Genomic DNA, 14,046 nt, shown 5'->3' with positions numbered 1-14,046 from the left:
CTCCCCATCCCCAAGTGAATTGAGTGAATGTTGGAGAGGTAGATGATAATTGAAATAATTCTCCCCTCTTACCCCTCCATCTTTTCCATGTAGATGATTCAAAGTAAAGTCAGACTTCTGACAAAGTTCCCAAGACAAAGGAAGTGAATTTGATGGCAATAACCTATTTCTTATTTTATTTCTGAGCTTGAGAACCATCAAGTAGCTGCTGACCCATGATTCCTGCCCTTTATCCCATGGCAGCCAGAGGAAGTACAGCAAGTGTGCTGGAAGGAACTGCAGATGCTGGTTTATACTGAAGATAGATACAAAATGCTGGAGTAACCTCAGCAGGACAGGCAGCATCTCTTGATAGAAACAATGGGTGATATTTCGGGTCGAGGCCCTTCTTCAGACTGAGCCGAGATCCCAGGCTGCCGACTCTCGCCATCTCCCCGAGCTCACCGCCGCTGCCGCCCCCTCGGGCCTCCACAAGCGACTCAGTCGACCCTCGCCTCTCCACCGCCCACCAACGGGCCAGAACTGTCACCTCACCCAAGTTCCAGGCTCACTACTAGGCCCACAGCCTCCACGCTGCAGGCTCCAACACCACATGGTCTGCCTCTCTTGGGTCCTACTGCTCTCCCCCTCCTACAGGGAACCTGAGTAGTGGTTCCACTGGGTCTTCCCCTTCCCCCTCTTTTAACCAACCACTCCCCACCTGTACAATAGTCCTCCCTCTCTGAACACCTACCATTCCCCCCCCACAGAACATCGCCTCAAGCTCCGTCCACTCTCCGGCCTACTCTGACCCCATCCACTACCCTTGTCTTGTCTTCACCATCCCTCCTGACCTCCCTATATCTGATAGGGAATGGTCTGTCTTCAACAGAGGCCTCGCTTTTAGTCCCCTCTGCCCCTATCTCATTGAATTCCTGGTCCGCCACGACACAGAACTGTTCTTCCGTCACCTCTGTCTCCGTGCCTTTTCCTATGGGACGGAGTTCTCATTACCCGGTGATGATCCCGTCTCTACCTGTCCCCTGCCTTTTGGACTCCCCCAGATGGCCTTCTACCCTTCTTTAGACCTTTTCATTTCTAACTGCTGGCGTGACATCAACTGTCTCAACTTTTCCACTCCCCTTACCTACTCTAACCGCTCCGTACCTCTGAACGTACAGCCCTCTGCCCACTCTGCAGCAACCCTGACATTATCAGGCTCAGTCTGAAGAAAGGACTCGACCCAAAACTCACCCATTCCTTCCATCCAGAGATGCTGCCTGTATTGCTGAGTTGCTCCAGCATTTTATGTCTATCTTTGAAGTCCAGCAAGTAATGGTTAAAGCTAACGCTAAGCGATGTGGTTAGGTGACGCTCACTTCTGTTTCCATGCAGGTTGATCCTACCTTACGAACGTTACCTCAAAGGGGAGGAGCACAAACCACTGCCGCCAGCCAAGCCGCGCAAGCACGCAACAAGCACTTCCGAGGACTCTGAGAAAGATGTTATAACTAAAAGTGGGGAGCTGAACATGAAAATGAAGAAAGGTCAGGACGTGAGTCGGATATTTGAGAAGGAGGTGAGATACTTTTAATTCATATTGATTTATGCTCCGGACTTGCCTGTATTCTGAAAAACGTTGATTACAATTTACATCTTTGTAATGTGCTACCTTCTTGCGTTTCACAAATACCAAAAACAATTTAATGATATATATGCAGTAATATTTTTTCATATCGCATTTTCCCCACCTCTCACTTCCTCTACTGTAGATAAGAGCACATTCTCTGTTTGGGATGTCTGCTGATCATATTGCAGTACAGCTTTCACCCCAGTGATGTGTGAGAAGTTCAGGAAGGCCTACAGTGGTCCCTAGTCTGATAGTCCCACACATGACTGGATAGCTCCCTCATCTTACAGTTAAAAACATATGGATTCCAGCCTCGTATTCTACTTTGGTAGCTCGCACCCCATCAACATGAACGTTGAATTCTTCAATTTTAGGTAATGTAAACCCCTCCCCTGTGCACCACCTGAACTCGCATCTATTTATCCCGTCCCCATACATACTCTCCTATAGCTTCCCAATTTGCAACTCTTGAATCCTTTTGGCACACCTCTCTCTCTCTTTTCATCCCTGGTCTTTGTCAACCCATCTGCCTATCAAAACCTCCCCCCTCACCTGCATCCACCTATTACCTGCCAGGCTTTGTCCTGCCCCTCCTCTCAGCTTTTCTTTTCCCCTCTTGCAACCGGTCTGAAGAAGGGTCCCGACCTAAAACATCACCTACCCATGTTCCCCTTAGTGCTGCCCGACCATTTGAATTATTTCAGCACTATGGTCTTGTTTTTCTTCACTTTCCTGCAGTCTTGAGCAAACCTGTTACCAAACTAAATTTTGATGCATCCCATAGGATGCTGTTTATGGTGAATCTACAGATGTTGGTAGGAGTCGTTGTAGAAATGCCAAAGTTCCTTAATCTTCTAATCGATTGAGGTTTCTTAGCCGCTTCAATGTGGTTGATCCAGGACAAATTGTTGGTGAAATTTATGTCTAGGAACTTGAAGTTCTGGCCAATCTCCACTTCATCCCCATTGATGTTAACGAGGACACGTGCACAACATTTTTCTGAAGTCAATAACTAGCTCCTTCGTCTTGCTGACACAAAGGGAGAGAGATTGGTATCTTGACACCATATTACTAAGCGCTCTGTTTCCTCTTTTTATTCCATCTCGTCAGTGTTCGAGATCCAGCCTACTATGATGGTGTCATCTAAAAACTTGTAAATGGAGTTCAAACATAATGTAGCCACACAGTCATGAGTGGACAGGGAGTACAATAAGTCCCTTTGTTCCATTCCTTGCAGACCCCAGTCATAGTCATAAGGTGTGGAAACAGGCCCTTTGGCCTAACTTGCCCATACCGACCAACATGCCCCCATCTAAACTAGTCCCTCCTGCTGCTTTTGGCCCATATCCCTCTAAACCTACCCTATCCATGTACCTGTCTAAATGTTTCTTGCACATTGCAATTGTACCTGCCTCTACTACCTCCTCTGACAACTCGTTCCATATACCAACCACCCTTTCTATAAAAATGTAATCCCTCGGGTTCCTATTAAGGGGGGCATGGTGGCACAGCAGTGAATGCAGCGCCGGAGACTCGGGTTCGATCCTGACTACGGGTGCTGTACTGTACGGAGTTTGTACGTTCTCCCTGTGACATGCGTGGGTTTTCTCCGAGATCTTCGGTTTCCTCCCACACTACAAAGACGTACAAGTTGGTAGGTTAATTGGCTGGGCAAATGTAAAAATTGTCCCTAGTGGGTGTAGGATAGTGTTAACGTGCGGGGATCGCTGGGCGGCGCGGACCCGGTGGGCCGAAGGGCCTGTTTTTGCGCTGTATCTCTAAATCTAAATATTTGCCCCCTCACCTTAAACCTATGTCCTCTGGTTCCTGATTTCCCTACTCTGGGCAGAGACTGTGTATTTAACTGATCTAAATCCTTTTGTGATTTTGTATACCTTTGTAAGATCACCCCTCATCCTCCTGCACTCCAAGGATATCGTCCTGCTCAACCTCTCCCTATAGCTCAGGTCTTCGAGTCTTGGCAACATCTTGGTAAATCTTCCCTGAACCCTTTCAAGCTGGACAACATCTTTCCTATAACATGGTGCCCAAAACTGAACACAGTACTCTAAATGTGGCCTCACTAATGTCTTGTACAACTGCAACATGACCTCCTAACTTCTATACTCAATAGTATGACTGATGAAGCCCAATGTGCCGAAAGCCATCTTATCCACCCTGTGACGTCACTTTCAAGGAATTATGCACTTGCACTCCTAGATCCCTCTGTACCACAACATTCCCCAGAACCCTACAATTCACTGTGAAGTCGTGCCCATGTTAGACGTCCCAAAATGCCACACCTTGTGTTTCCCTGTATTAAATTCCATCAACCATTCCTCAGCCCACCTGGTCATGATCTTGTTGTAAACTTTGACAACCATCCTCCTGTCTACAACACCACCCACTTTAGTGTCATCTACAAACTTGACACCCAGCCCAATTTATTCTGAAGGTGAGCACTGTCTCATTAATTACACGTGCAAAAGCTAATAATTTTATTCTGCTTCCTTTACTTTCCTTTTTCTTTCTATTGTGGTATGGCTGAGGTTTGAAATGCATTTGAGGGGGAAGAGAATCAACAGGAATCTCCTTTCTCCAAATACTGCAAGTCATGTCTGAATATGTAGCACTCAAAAACTGGGTCTGGGAGCAGTGCAAGGTAAAGGAATGCTGGTGATGGAATTGGCCCAGTCAAGACCTATTTGTGTAGCAGCACACTGTTGGACTGTATTGTGAATTTTCCAGAAACAATGCCATGACTTAGATCAGGGGCCTCCAAACTTTTCAGCATGTGGGCCACATTATATATTTGGCACATTTTTGCGGGCCGTAGGAAAAAATAAAGAAGTGTGAGTTTTATAAATTTAATGAACTCAAAAAAAGTTTAGACTAGGTTACGTTCGAATAGATTAGGAAAGGTTAAACTAGGTTAAGTTAGATTAGGTTTATATGGCAACAAATAAATAATATTCAATTTTTTTAAAGAGCTTGAAATATTGGAATATATATATATATATATATATACCGTAGGTATACAATTATTTATAAAAGAGAAAAAATACAGTGACCACCACTGAGGGAGAGGGGGTGAGGGGAGAGAGTGGGGGGAGGGAGAGAGTCAGGGTAGAGGGAGTAGCGGGGGAGTGCAGGGAGGAGGGTGTCAGAGGGTCCGGTGAAGGAGCACCACCACTTGTGGGGGCTGCTCCCTCCCTCTTTCTGTTCCTCTCGTCCCCTCTCCCTCTCTCCCAAAGCCAGCGAGATCTGCGCTGCTGCTCCACTCTCTTCCCCTGCCCCGTCTCCCTCTAGCTCAGCAAAATAAGAACAAACACAAGTGTAGTTGTTGTTCAGAAGCCCCGCATCCCCGGCGTGAGCGGCGACGGCGAGGAGGGAAGTTTCGAGGGGGTGCTGCGATCTCTCGCCTTGTCCCGGCTCTGGGTCAGTGGCGAACCATCTCTGGCAGCTTCTGCTTCCAGTCCCCGCTGTCTAAGAGCTTGCCAGATAAATCTCATAGCGGGCTGGATGTGGCCCGTGGGCCATAGTTTGGAGATCCCTGCTTTAGATCCTTCTCACCTTTGCAAGGCATTGTACTGGGCACCTAGTCTGCACGTGGAGATGTAAAATGAAACATAACAGGAACTAACATGCCTGAAATTGGAAAGCAAAACTGAAGTTTGAAAAAGAAACTGCTGGAAATATGCAGCAAATTGGGGAGCATCTGTGGAGAGAAACTTAGCATTTTGGGTTGATCTGAAAAGTTATTCCAATTGCACTCTTCACTGACCCTAACTGTCCCAGTATTCGCATATCTTACAACAAACTTCCAGCATTAAGGTTTTTTGTTTTACAATGGCTGAATTTATAAACCATCATTTGAATGCTGCACAATCTTAGACCCACTCTCCTCCATATTCTTCCTTAACTTAATGAGAAAGATTGACCACTTTGTTTCATGTTGAATATTCAAGGGTGGATTCATTGTCTGTCCTAAATTGACGTGTCACGCAACTATTATTAAAATTAACCTTCATATTTGATTACCCCTGCTATAGTTAATCTAAGGTGGAAAACTCAAAGCTGTAAAACAACTGACTGCGGCAGCATTGAGAACGTCTCTATAGCAGTGCTTGATGTGGTAAATTTGGGTACCTGGATTGTGGGGCAATCAAATGAGGCTCTGTGCATATATTTTGTATTAAACTAGAGCGAGTGAAATCGGACCAGTAAATGAATCAATCCTCTCTTCCAGGATGAACAACCTAGAGGTGAAAGATGCCAAGAGAATAGACAAAGGACTATCACTGCTCAACACTCAAGTACTCAGGGCAACTCTCAAGATAAACACATGCAAATACTAAAATGCAAAAGCCAAGATAATGCTGCATCGATTGCAGTGGAATGTTCCAGAAGCAACGCTTGCCCACCCACAGGACTGGGCACAAGTGAGAAAACGGAGTCTAAAGTATTTCGACAACATGAGCACAAAATAAGAAACCAGGAAAATCGAGTGTGCCCAAATACAGGACATAAACATAAGTCACCACATCACCCTCAGGACTTGTCTAGTGGCACCAGAGTTAAACAAAGCCTGGGCACAGAGAGTAGTAAGCACATCTTTCCAAATGCAATGTTCCAAAATCTTCATTCTGGAATTCTAAACTTCCAGTTGCCTGAAGGCATTTCTCCTCTTGATGTTCTCAAAAGCAGGCTTGGCCTGGCTACGTCCAAGGAACTATCCAGACCCACTTTGCAACGAGCCCTCATAGTGGAACGACCACAGAACGTGGCGTTGGATAGTCAGAAGATCAAAGTATGCAGCAAACCTCTGGGAGAGCCTGGAACGCACAATGTGGCAGGACTAAAGAGGAAAGAATCGAAAGGGGTCCCTCAAACAGCAAAGAGGCTTGGTTTTGGACAAGTAAATGGAATTCGACTGGTGAAAGGAAATGCATCTACACTGCCCTTGTTCAATAATTTGAGTTCCGTCAAACATGTTGCAATTTCCAAGGAAGAGCATGAATCTAACTCGAGACCAATGGGCCGACTTGTCGGTAATGGCAGTGGAACTCCACGAGGCTACTCAATGAAGGACGGTTTGGTGGAGGTAGGTTTGAACTTGAGCAAGACCAATGATAGCAGCTATATTTATGATCATAAAGGACAACTGTATGAGATTTTACCTCAGAATTTATCCAACAAGCAGTTACCACCAAAAAATGAGCCTTCTATACGATACAGGGAACAGTCCTCGCCACTAAACCTCAGTAAGTCAAGTAGGAGTTCGTCAGGAAAAAGAATTGCAGAGTTCATGGATGCATCAGTCTGTGTATCACAGAAGGGTGTCCCTATTTATCTTTTTCCTCAATCTCTGCAAAACTTCTGTGAGAACAAGGAAAGCCTTAAGAAAAATGAGCAACCAATCAAGAAGCTGTGCCTGGATTCCTGTTGCACAGAGGTGATTGATCAGAGAAGAGAATCTATTCATTCGGATCATAGCTCTGGTGCAGAGTCACTTAGTTCATCACCCCTGAGCCCAAGTTCTGAAGTTGTGTCCGAAGATGTGCCCACAGACTTAAGTTTACCAAAATATCCTAAAACTCAAAAGCTAGATCATACTGCAACCAATAATGAGAGCCCGCGGGCCATCAAAACTAGATTGAACTCTGAGACAGCAGGTAAACAACCAACAGATCTATGCACGTTGTCAGCCTTACCTGCAGTATTGGAAACGTCAGATGGTAGCCAGAGAGCTCCAGCAAAAAGCAGTCGTCATTTACCATCTGGGACATCCCTAAATTTGGGTCAAACAAAGAGCTGTCAAGAAGAGCTTCCAAAGAACTCTGAGAGGAGACAGTTTCCAATCCACAGTGACCAAAGACTTCCTTCACCCCACCTGGAAGAGTCGAGAAAAGAGGGCGAACCAACTGGAAAGAAGTCGCTTCTGTCCAGCTTGACCAAAGTCAGCCAAAAGAGAAAGCCTCAAATGGACCAAGAATCAAATCCATCCAATAGTCAGGATTTATCCTCGGGGGATGAACAGGACAACAAGAAAGGAGCACTCACGGGCTCGTATCTGCATGGAACCTATTGCCCCGAGTTTCAGAACAAGACGGAAAAATTTGGAGCCCACTTTCAGCTGGTTGATTTGAATAAAAATACAGTGGAGGAAGGAAAGTCTGATTCAGTTGTGGTGCCAGTATTGGCATCTGGCCTTCCCGTTTCACCCACTGTGGTTCCTGGCTCCGTGCAACGTCAACAACGGCTGGCTTCCCATTCACAGCAAATGTACAGCCAACTTCTGCGGACCTCGGTGCTGCCCAGCTTGGTTTACGATGAGGTGGTAATACGCAGACTACCGTCCAGCTCATCAGCACTATCTCCCTCGCACCTCTCCACTGTTCACCACGAAAAGCGAATGTGATTGGCTTTGTCGTATGTCTGAATCTCATCCAGCCCGTACATGCTGCATTTAATGGACAAGATTTCACCTGCGCTCGGTAATCTTGTCTTTTGTGATGAAACAAATGTGCTGTTAAAATTATTTCCTGTCCTAGCTCACCAAATTGTTTTAAGCAAAAAATTGTCAATCTGAGAGGAAAGATATTAAGCCACCTTTAGTCCTGGGTACTAGGAACGATAAACTACATGAACAATCTGAACTAGGAACGATAAACTACGTGAACAATCTGCTGATATTCTGACTTCTTTACCTGCCATCTGAAGAGGGGTGAGACCCACCTTGCAGCTCCATTGGCAGCATGGAATGGTTGTGTTGCATTGAAGCTTGTGAGGGATGGCAGCTGGGCAGCTGAAACCGATCGAGCATCAATTTGCCAAATTTGTCAAGACTTTAAACTTCGCGCAAGAAAATGCTACTGTTAAAGACGAAAATAAAACAATCAAATGTAATACTACTGTTATTACACATTTCTCACAAAAAAAATGGGAGTTATACTCAGGGAGGGATTTGTATAATGAACTGCTCCTAAAGACCGATCACAAGAGAATAACAAACTTCAATATCCTATGGTCTCAAGTGCCATGATGTTGGAAGTGTAAAAGGTTGTGATATGTTACCACTGAGGTGGAGGTCTTGCCTATCTGTGAACAATGGACAAAACTTCTTGCAGATACTGTGAAGTAACAAATATTATGGTCCAAGGTGTTGTTCAAGCATTTGAGGATAAGAGGCTCTCAGCTCCACGCTCAATAAGAAGGAGTGCCTCTGTTTCGGTCCACGTTGCAGAAAGTTAGGGTATGGATTTTCTGTTTGGTTGGCATGCACATGACTACTAAATACCATGGAAATCTGATGAGGTTAATTTAGGTTTGCCAAAGAAGAAAACTTGTCCTTAACCAGAGACTGATTTTATCAGGGATACTTGTTCTATATGTCCTTTGCCTCATTCAATTTCCTTGCCTATTGATTGTATGTAGGTGGATATCATACAGAAATTTCATCTAACTTGTTCAAGTGGCTTGTCCAAGACATTTTTCCCCCAAAGTTTTAAAGATGTACTTGCCCTTTGGAGAAGAATACTGTTTCCAGAATATATGTATAGATGGTATGCCAATTACATTGAACCTTTTTGAAACAGAAATTGCACTGGGTCAGTTTGAACAAAGTGCCACAAGCCACTTGGAGCCTTGGCAGCATTAATGCCTTTTCCATACATGGTCGTTACACCTCTTCAAGCTATTGGAAACCAGAAATTTGAGCTTAGATTTAATATTGAACTATTAGACTTCTGGGTTCTCAAATGGTCTTGGGGAGTTGCTATTGTGACAGATGTGCTTCCTAAGTCAATGCAACCAATTTAAACAAATAATTTTGAACTGTTCCTCAAGAGTTGTACTTTAAAGTGGGATTGGTGATCTAAGATGAAAGAGTGGCAGATACCCATGATATTGTTTTATTGGAATAAGTATGTTTTTAAGTTGCAAATACTGTATGCATAGCTGAAAATAGTGAGCTATCTTGCATGGACCTTGTTTACCCTCTAAGATCAAAGATAATAATATAAAATATAGACTTTTACACTCGTGTGTATAAATGACTAGGATTTCCTTGCAGATTGTATTGAACCTCCTTTTCTATAGGTTGCTCTTTCAAAGGATTTAAGTGTACGTAATTACAAACATTCCTAATGGTTCATTATGCATGTTAGTTACAAACTTTGGCTGAGATTTCAAAAGGAAATGGCCATTACCATTTTCATTATTTATTTTATAATAATATTTTCCAAAGTTCTATTTTAAAAAGTTAACTCTTATTTGTTAGGTGGTTACATTTTTGCTATTTAGAAATCACTGATTTTATTTTAAAGAAACTATTTTAGAACTGTCGAAGTTTTGTTTGTGATAGTTGTTCCTGTAAACTAAGCATTTGTGTCATTCACCGCCCTCTTTTAATCTCAAATAAGATTAAAAATAACAGGAGTAATTTGTATCCCTATGCGAAAATAGGCTAAGCACTATAATTCTTGTTAACCAGGTTGATATTTTATGATCATATTACACCACTGGAAACAGTTTTAAAGGTGATTTTGTTGCTGACACCCACTGGAACATTCAGTCAAGCAATGTCTGCAGTTATGATTGAAGTTTTCCTACTCCATGTTGAAATAATTTCCTTTACCTTTTTTTTTTCAAATTCCCAATTATCCTGACTGCTTTGGTCAGGATAGGACTTTATCCTAGTATTCTCAGGAATAGATCTCAGACAGGAATTGGCACAATAAAATAGTAGCAGAAAAGGACTTTGTGATACCATGTGTCTTGTGTCCTTTACGTAAACACTGTTAGATGTTACCAAAATGAATGCAAGACCAAAAATGGCCTGTCTTTATATGGTGCAACAGGTGGCTTAAAATGTACGATTGCACATTTCTCCCTCGTATATGTCTGCAGATTTCCAAAATCTCTCTGAACCTTCCATGGATAATCAAGGAATGGCCCCTTGGGTTTCTATTAAATCTTTCCTCCCTTACCTTAAACCTACGTCCTCTGGTTCTTGATACCCCTACTGGGTAAAAGACTGTGCTTTCACCCTATTTGTTTCCCTAATGATCATGGGCGGCACGGTGACGCAGTGGTAGAGTTGCTGCCTTACAGCGAATGCAGCGCTGGAGACTCGGGTTCGATCCTGACTACGGGCGCCGTCTGTACGGAGTTTGTACGTTCTCCCCGTGACCTGCGTGGGTTTTCTCCGAGATCTTCGGTTTCCTCCCACACTCCAAAGACGTACAGGTATGTAGGTTAATTGGCTGGGCAAATGTTAAGAAAAATTGTCCCTAGTGGGTGTAGGATAGTGTTAGTGTGCGGGGATCGCTGGGCGGCGCGGACCCGGTGGGCCGAAGGGCCTGTTTCTGCGCTGTATCTCTAAATCTAAAAACACTTCTATAAGCCTGCCCAACCTCACCCTGGAGTTTAGGTTCTCGTGTCCTGGAAATATACTCGCAAATCTTCTGCATCCTTTTTCCAACTTATCACCATCTTTCCTGTAGTGGGTGATCAAAACAATGACAATCTTCCAAATGCGGCCTCAACCACATCTACAACTGCAACGTAACATGCCAACTTCTGCACTCAATACCCTGAATGATGAAGGCCAATGTACCGAAAACTCTCTTGACCACCCTACCTAAATGTAACGTCACTTTCAAGGAACTATGAACCTGCACTCCTAGATCCCTCTGCTCTACAACACTGTCCAGGCCCCTACCATTCAATGTGAAGGTCCTGCCCTGGTTTGACTTACCAAAATGCAACACCTTACATTTATATTTATTAAACTTAATTAACCATTCCTCAGCCCTTTTGCCTAGCTGATCAAGATCCTGCTGTTATTTTCGTTTACCACCTTTGCTGTCTACAATACCACCCACTCTAGTGTTATTTAGTGTTATCTAAAATAATTGTAACAAAATAATATATATTGTACTAGATGACAGCATATTTCACAACCCATTTAACAGATTGTTTTGGCTATATCGTGTGAAAATATCCTGGGAGACTCTTTTCATAAATGTAGTCCATTGGATACAAGTCATCCACAATTCTGTTGGTGTCCTTCCAACTCAGCATTCACAGTGAAACGAAAAACTAGGGGCCTAGCTTTTGGGGGGGGGGGTGAGTATATTAGAGACTGGCAGGTACTAAAGACACAAGAAATGCTTCCAAATATGGCCATTAGTGCCCAAGACTGGTGTGTGCTCTTAATGGGGAAATTCTCAATTTAAAAGATGAGACACTCAGTTTACAAAACATATGCAAACCCAACCAATTACCAGAAGTTGTGTCATTTAGGATGTTGTTACTGTGTTTGACAGCTTGGACCTTGTTGGGTTTCAAGTATCCTTTTACCCCTTTACCTCCAACCCCCTACCCATAATACTTTGCACATAATAGAACTTTCACATATTTCTGACAGTGATCAACACAATGTAATTGAAGCCAGTGCAACCTGATCAACACAATGTAATTGAAGCCAGTGTAACCTGATCTCAATGGCTGAGTGCAGTTGCTCTGTAGGAATGTAATAATGTGTGCCCCTTTATGGTCACCTGCCTTAACTCATTCTCTCCATTTTGATTTGTTAAAAATTTAGCAGCTTAATGGCCGCAGTTTTCAATCGGCAGCCTTGTAAAAATGTGTGTACGACGAGCAAATAATCTTGTTTTTAAATCTATTTTTATTGGAAGTGCTGATCCATAGCATGTCATAAGGGCTGGTCTGTGCATTATAACACTTGGATTCTAACCTTTTGATTTAAACCACTGGATTTGATTCGGTGGACTTTATTCTGGTGGTGGACCCAAATTTGCATGTTCTGTGGCAGGTGAGCCCTGGTAGATTTTGATGAAGTTAGATACATGAATCCTGTCACTTTTTTTCTGTCCATCTCCCTCTACCTGCTCTACACAATTTCCCAAAACACTTGCTACCTACACTTATGGTTTTGGCTAGGACTCTGAAAGGGTGAAGAGGATTGAGCATCTGAAGTGTCTGATTTGACCATCATTCACTTCTGTCATCTTAGGGTTCATTACATCTTTTCCATTCAGTGCATCAGCTTCTGTAATAAACATAATTTGAGTTGTTTTTTTTAGTCACAACAGTTATTTCATATGGTGTTATTTGAAAACATTTGACCGTTATGCCAATGTTCCCAGCAGCGACTGGGAACTCTTCTCTGGTGAATACATGCTGAAAGAGGGGCGCCTTTCAAATTTTAGTGTTTTACAAATAGCAAAACCATGGGTAACAGAACAACAGATAAATAAGTAGAATGAAAACTTTGGGGCATATATCAAATGTGGCAGTGTCTCTGCATTTCTAAAAAAAACTGTAGTTAACAATATTTACTTTGTGCAAGACTTGTGAACTAATCTTTTGGTGATACTCGACTGAGGAATACTGTGGTATGTTATTACTCCATACTGTGGATCAAGTGCTGTATTCATTAAATGCTGTCCGATGCACTGTTTCTGAAATCTTGATATTTCCTTTTTAATCAAGTTACAAAGAAATGTACTGTATATCATGGGACAATGTATGAATCACTGTATCCTCTGGAACATTGATTTACTCCCTTAGGATCTGTGCAAAGAATCAAAGTATTTTTGTACAATATTCTGATAGTTTGTAAGATGTGTTTCTTATAATTTCACACTACATTATGCAGATAACTACTTTTTGATAAAAAATATTTACAGCTAGATACTAACTGATTTTTTTTGTATTTCTTTTCCAGTATATTGCAGTCATATTAAAAATATTGTAAAGATTTTTTTTGTGCCTTTTCATTTGATTCTTTGTCCCTTTACAGAAGTTCACTGGCAACTTTCTCCAAAAGCAATTATACTGCCTGTGGAATTGACTGCCTGTGGAATTGACACTAGTCTGAAGAAGGGTCTCGACCCGAGACGTCACCCATTCCTTCTCTCCTGTGATGCTGCCTGACCCGCTGAGTTACTCCAGCTTTTTGTGACACTTTTGTCAGTATATAACATGGCCCGGCTCAATTCCACCATCAAAGGGATCCACAGGAGATGCTGCCCCAAAGAGGCAGCCAGCACGAGTCATCAGGACTAGCAGCTCTTTTCTCTCATTTCTGTTTTCATTTCATTCCTGCTATCAAAAAGAAGGTATAGGAGTCTAAAAACCGCAACCTCCAGGTTCAAAAACATTTTAGCTTGTCTATTATTGTTTTTTTAAATTTATTTATGTTTGTTACATAATCTGAGTTCTGTTTACAGACTTTTTATTCATTTAATTGTTCCATCTTCAGTGTATATATGACAATTAAACTTTCTTGACTTTTGATTCTCTTGACTCAGTCCCTGCAATGGTGAATGACTGTTATCAAACTGCATGTGATTGGATTGGTCTTCAGTGAACCTGACATTTGCAGGGTATTCAATAGCACATTGGTG

At 42.8% G+C, this 14,046-nt stretch overlaps 1 protein-coding gene across 1 annotated transcript in view; it reads left to right on the top strand.

The window, feature by feature from the left end:
* Nucleotides 1–13,783, top strand: part of LOC144600112 (uncharacterized) — a 96,163-nt gene extending 82,380 nt beyond the window's left edge. Inside the window, exons 10-11 of the mRNA XM_078411536.1 lie at nt 1,375–1,558; nt 5,859–13,783. Of these exons, the coding sequence (XP_078267662.1) occupies nt 1,375–1,558; nt 5,859–8,030 (2,356 nt within the window). The 3' untranslated portion in view covers nt 8,031–13,783. The remainder of the gene's footprint in view (nt 1–1,374; nt 1,559–5,858) is intronic.
* The last annotated feature ends 263 nt before the right edge of the window (nt 13,784–14,046 follow it).

Source organism: Rhinoraja longicauda, chromosome 14 (assembly GCF_053455715.1).
Source record: "Rhinoraja longicauda isolate Sanriku21f chromosome 14, sRhiLon1.1, whole genome shotgun sequence".
Taxonomy (NCBI): domain Eukaryota; kingdom Metazoa; phylum Chordata; class Chondrichthyes; order Rajiformes; family Arhynchobatidae; genus Rhinoraja; species Rhinoraja longicauda.
Note: the sequence above shows the minus strand (reverse complement) of the source record. Positions and strands in the feature narration are given on the sequence as shown.